Source organism: Diospyros lotus, chromosome 1 (genome assembly GCF_014633365.1).
Source record: "Diospyros lotus cultivar Yz01 chromosome 1, ASM1463336v1, whole genome shotgun sequence".
Classification (NCBI taxonomy): domain Eukaryota; kingdom Viridiplantae; phylum Streptophyta; class Magnoliopsida; order Ericales; family Ebenaceae; genus Diospyros; species Diospyros lotus.
In genome coordinates, this window is record NC_068338.1 from 11893671 (window position 1) to 11899670 (window position 6000).

At 35.7% G+C, this 6000-nt stretch overlaps 1 protein-coding gene and 1 long non-coding RNA gene across 2 annotated transcripts in view; one reads left to right on the forward strand and one right to left on the reverse strand.

Annotated features, from left to right (window-relative positions):
- Nucleotides 1-2425, forward strand: part of LOC127812650 (uncharacterized) — a 39990-nt gene extending 37565 nt beyond the window's left edge. Inside the window, exons 3-4 of the long non-coding RNA XR_008025973.1 lie at nucleotides 1914-1981; nucleotides 2277-2425. This is a non-coding gene — a long non-coding RNA (uncharacterized LOC127812650). The remainder of the gene's footprint in view (nucleotides 1-1913; nucleotides 1982-2276) is intronic.
- On the reverse strand, nucleotides 2332-3824 carry LOC127812642 (transcription factor MYB17-like). Its single transcript, XM_052353132.1, has 2 exons — nucleotides 3466-3824; nucleotides 2332-3073 (listed from the first exon to the last, which is right to left on the reverse strand). The coding sequence occupies exons 1-2, from the start codon at nucleotides 3822-3824 to the stop codon at nucleotides 2332-2334; spliced, it is 1101 nt and encodes a 366-aa protein (XP_052209092.1).
- Between the last annotated feature and the right edge of the window lie 2176 nt (nucleotides 3825-6000).

Below are 6000 nucleotides of genomic sequence, written 5' to 3' on the forward strand. Positions count from 1 at the left end.
TCTCTCTCTCTCTCTATTTGGACTCTTTGAATCCAACTCCTTCCCACTCGCTCTTTCTTTTTTTTCTTTACTTATCACTAGAATCCCAGTGGTGACTGGGGTTTGTCCAATCGACTCCCAATTACTAGGGGTTTGAGAAAGAAACAAACAATATCTCCTTCCTCCTTTACTAGCAAGTGTGCTACAATATCTTCTATGAGTAGCAACAGATTTGTTGAGGACCTCTCTTTTCCAACAATAATAGATTTGTTGCCTCAGAGATTTCATGTTCTTCTCCTTGTTATTGGTCACTTTTATTCCTTTAAAAAGTTTTTACTGATCTCGTTGTTTCACAGATCAATATGTGAAAGCCACCAATGGTCAGCTAAACACTGGTGGTATTTTATTTTTCTTTAAAAATTATTACTACATATAGAAGAGAGAGACAAGAGAGGATAGGGGTGAGAGACGATAGGATAAAGGAAATTGTAAATAGTCCTTTTACGTCAATTTTTAATAATAGAGAAGGTCCTTGTAATTTCTCAAACAAGAGGAATGTTCTTGGAACTATGTAAAACATCAGTGGTGGTTAGTGATTAGTATTTCTTCGTCAAATCCCCAGATTACTCACAATTTGTCCTATCTAATCACATTTACAGCAAATCCGTTTTCGTATGTTGTTGGGCCTTAAAGTATTGACTTTTCAGTATTTTTTTTTGGTAACAATTTGATGCTTCCCTTGCATGGTGGTTTGTTGTGGTTCTCTCAATTTGTGCTTCCATTACGCATTGTTGTTCTTTCGGATCAGTGCTAGGAGAGTTTCTCCTTCTTGTCGTGTGATCTTCACTTGTTGAGTGGTACTAGTTGTTCTCATGGGTCCTTACTAATGAGTTTTCCATGGGATCCTAGGAAGAACTTCTATGTTCTTGGGCCTCTTCTTTGCTATAAAAACTTGGTGGATACAACAATATCCTGCCCTTGTTTTCCCCCTTTCAAATTGTTGTTGTTGCTATTAAAGATGGGTATGATTTATGTTCAGCTATATGCCCCCATGGAAGGCGGTTAATCCTTTAGTTTTAGTTGTATGGCTTCTATGTTTTTGTTATGTTTGTTACCTAGTATCTATTAGTGAGATTTGGGATCCTTTGTTCTTTGTATTGGTTTTGTTGTCCTCTTTGGCTCATTTCTAGCTGGTTATTGGGGTACGTATGAAAAATGGTTCTCTCTAGCTACTGCATTGATTATGTCCCTTTTCAATCAAGCACTTCATTGGGCCGGTCAAGCTACTCAATTTAGCGTTTATCTTTTGATTATGACCCTTTATGCCTTTCACTAGCTAGGACTTAATTATAAAACGTTCTCCAAGTCTCCTTGTCGATTGCAGGTTTTGCATTTATACATCCCCCCTTCAAAGCCTCTTGGTTTTTAATTTACCTTTGATTATGATTTCTTTTGTTCTAAGGTCAAATGCCATGGCTTTCCTCCTTTATTTTATTAGTTTTTTTTCTGTATAGGTTTACTTTGCCCATTCTTTGGATTTCTAGGTCTTTTTCTTCATATTTCAATCTAGGAAAAAAGAAAAAGAAAAAGGAGATTGAGTAGATAAACATTACGTATATTAAATTTGTTCTTGGAACGAGATATCTACAAACACCTAAATATCACATTATAATTATCGTTTTTAGGTCATGAATCTTTATTTAACCATCCATTTTATAAGACTTTACAGAACTATGCACCTCACACACACACACACACACACATATATTCAAGGCTTTTATGTATGTGCCTTTTTCTTTGAATGAAGAAGATTTTTGCAATTTTCCCTTTTTCCTTGAATAAGTAGTGACAACTGGGAGTAATGCATCAGTTGCATTACCTTGACATTTTATGAATATCATATATTGGTGTCTGATAAAAATCAACTTATACAGGTTGCCAGTATTGTCACCATCTTGAACGAGCAAATTCATGTACAATTGAAGAAGAAAGTGAGAATAAGGTGGTTTGCACAAACAAGTGTCCAATCCTCTCCATGTCCATATATATATGTACATATATATCAAATGCATTAAAAGAAACATATGTATTTTTGTTTTTTTCCGATTTTACAGTACAGCAACGTGTAGCCACAAATAACACAATAACAACAATACAAAAGAAACCAAAGAAATGCAAGGAAACTGCTTGACAAGAGACTTTAATAAAATAATAATGGTGCAAACCCTAGCGCATATATTATCTATATAGTTGTTTATGCATATATTGATGATCAATTACTAATCATCTCCATGCAGTAGGAAGGAGCACGGTGGCATATTGATCAGAAGTGGTTGTTGTCGGAGGGGATGATTAATTCAAGCGCTTGGGATCACGAGTTTTGTTGAGGTCTGAGGAGGAGAACATGATTGGGGCATCCCATCCGGCACCAAAGGCGACAGACTGATGAGTAGTGGAGATCAATGGATCAAAAGTAGCAGCAGCAGCAGCAGAAGGAGGCACAGTAGTATGGTGCTGAATTTGGGCATGGTGTTGATTTTCGAAGAGGTCCTCGTTGATAAGTGAATTCAAGAAGGAAGACAGCACATCATCGGTGCAATAGTTAATAGTATCACTATCATCATCATCATCATCATCATCATCCTGTTGATTGCTGCTGCAGCTAGCGTTTCCAATATTCAAACCCATCATCATCCCTCCAGAAACTTGATGATCAGAATTGATGATCTGGAAATTGGTCACCCCCCCACCAGTAGTGCCATCTTCGCCAGTAGCAGGAGCCCTTCTCATGGCAAGAAGAGGAACTCCTCCACTACCAGCTGTAGCGGGCTCTTCCGAGACCGCAGCAGTGGCAACAGCAGGATTATTAGGGTTAGGGTTTTCCATGATGATGCGATTATTGGGTATGGAAGAAGAAGAGGGTTTCTCATGATGATGATGATTAATACTAGTACTAGTAGTAGTATTAGTGAGTGGCCTGTGAGTTCTGGGATCTATCCCTTGGCTGATGAGCTTCTTGCTAAGATGAGTGTTCCAGAAGTTCTTTATCTCGTTGTCAGTACGCCCTGGAATTCTCCCAGCTATTAGAGACCACCTACATGTGAATAATTGGCACATGTTCAAAACCCCAAGTTTAATTAGATAGCTACATCCATCCATCCATCAAAAATAACCAGCTATATTTATTTATATATAAGCATTTTACGTAATTCTTTCTTTTCCTTGGTTTCTGATCTGTTCGGTCGAGCATATGCATATATAGCAAAGATTTGGTTCATGTAATTAAAAAAAATAAAAAAAGAAAAGAAAAGTGGTTGAACATATATATACATATATATATTGACAGAAACCCGTACAGAGAGGGGGTCACAGTGAAACCCTAGCTAGCTAGCTAATTACAATGTTAATGGAGAGAGAAATATATGTAAAAGAGATCTAGGAGAGGGAAAATGAAGGAAGCAAGCAGAGGCGGAGATGGGGCACTACCTGTTTCCGAGGAGGCGGTGGAGGCGGAGAATGAGATCCTCCTCGTCGGGGGAGATGTGGCCTCGCTTGACGGAAGGGCGGAGATAATTCATCCACCGGAGGCGGCAGCTCTTCCCGCAGCGCAGAAGCCCAGCTCGCTTCGGCAGCGTACGCCACCGGCCCTCCCCTTCCTTCTTTATGTAGTTCGACAACAGCTCGTCCTCCTCCGGCGTCCATGGCCCCCTCTTCAGCCCCACCTTGCTGCAGCACGCCGTCGTCGTTGTCGCCGACGTCGCTCCCTTTACCCTCGCTGCTGGTTGCCTCATCTCTCTCTCTTTCTCTCTCCCTCTCTCTCTGAAATCGCTGCGTGTATTGTACATGCGTATCGATCTACTCTCCTTTCTGCGTTGTTCCTGCAGTGATAAGCGCTTATTAAAATTTTTGCCCAATTGAAGGCAGTGATGCCACGCGCTTCTGTCGCGCCTTATTATCTAAACTGCATAGCCGGCTTTTTAAGCTTATTATGGAAAATTGAAGTGGTATATCATGGGTTACATTAAGGATCCCAAGACGCAATTAAAATATTTAAAATAATTTTTATTTAAAATAATAAAGTGAGATGGTGAGATGAGTTGAAGTGATATAATTCATGATTAAAATACTCTTCATTCAAAGTGACGAGGCGACACAAGATAAGGTATGAGAAATATTTTTATTATTTATGATATATTATATAGTTCATGATGTATTCTATAAAGTATTAATAATATGATCCTATTATTATGCCTTTTCATTGCAAACGCTATACAAAAAAATATCCATATAAAATTATTCAACTCATTTACGTTTATATATAAAATTAACCAAAAAAAAAATTATAACTATAAAAGTATTATTGTAATAATATTTTTTGAATTAGTTAGGAATATTCTTTTTAGTTTTAAAACTTTAAATTATTGACATATTATAGGAATGTTAGTAGGGCGGATTAGAGATGAGACAAAATTATTAATTTTATATAAGTGTTTAATTATTCAACTCATTTACGTTTAAATCATTTCTCTTAATTATATATACGTACAATCGTGTTTTATATATTTTTTTTTGGATCAGCTTCTGGATATTTGCATGGGTTGATAGGTTTAATTATATATACAATCGTGTATACGTTTAAAATTATTAATTTTGTCTACATTGAAATGTTTGAATAGTTGTTACTGATCTGATTTTGCTTCATAAAAACAAGGGAAATGATAAACGTGAACTCTAGTTCAACTTAAGGCTTAATCTAAACCTAATCAATCAATGGAATTTCTTTATTTTTGAATAAGTTTAATGTATTTTATTATCATTTTTTTTATTTATTTAGCTAAGGGAAGTAATTAATGGACAAGGGTATATAAACAACATATATAGAGCAATTAGACGAATGGTCAGCTAGGAGGCACTACAAGAACATGGTTCATTTGATTGTATTGTTGTTAGAATATACAATAATTAAATTTAGATGTCTTAGGAAATAGTTTGGTAGAACCCGACAATGAGGTGGGGTGTAAGGCCCATGTCGGCAAGGGATAGAGTAAATTTAACATACACTTATTGAATTTTTAAAATGTAACTATTATTCATTGAATTTTGCTTAACGTTAACCATTAATCACCTATTACCATCTAATATAACAAATGGAAAATGCCTATGTGACTAACGGAATCGAGAAAATTTAACAAACAGTCATTGAAATTTAAAAATATAACTACTTAATTACTCATTGAAGTTTGGATTGTTACTATCTATTTAATGAAGTTTGCTCAACATCAACCATCCATCACCCGTTACATCACTATTTGATCTTACAAACGAAAAAGGGAAATTTGCAAAAATAGGACTTTTGGTACTAACTTTGCAAAAATAGGACACTTTAAAAACTTTTGCAAAACTAGGACTTTTGAACTTTTGCTAGACAAAAATGTCCCCGCTTATATTAGGTATAGGATCTTGTCTTATTTTTTCCCACACATTCCCACTCGCTATGAATTTCTCTAGCTTGTATTTCTTTCTATTTCTCCATTGCCCCCGCTTCAACATCAATCGTCTTTGTTAAAGCCATTGTTGTCACTTACTTTGCAAATCTTGTAGTTTTTCTTCATACCAGGTATTTATTCATTTTCTTATCTTTGGAAAACTGATGGTCAATGTATGTTGGAAGCTTGATTGATTTCAGAGTAGTTTATCCTATTTTCTATGATGTTTTAAATGAAAAGTAATGGGTTTGTGAATGAAACTGGCTTTGCTTCTTCATAAAAAAGTTTGATCTAGTGAAAAGTATGCAATTCTCTACATCGGTTGATATATTGGTTAACATATTGCAACCGATAGGTGAAACTTATATATTTCCCATGTTTATATCTATTTATATATCGGTGTCGAACGGATATGTATGTATCGACATCTATTTTGAAATGATATATCAATAGCATGTTATCGATTGATATCTTATGTGAACCAATATGTGTTAACCGATATATTCTTACACATCGATACATTTTAATTGATATA

Coding starts and splice junctions, on each gene's coding strand:
- LOC127812642 (XM_052353132.1), bottom strand. CDS start 3,824: ATGTACAATACACGCAGCGATTTCAGAGAGAGAGGGAGAGAGAAAGAG. Junction 3,074..3,465: donor CACCGCCTCCTCGGAAACAG/GTAGTGCCCCAT, acceptor ATTCACATGTAG/GTGGTCTCTAATAGCTGGGA.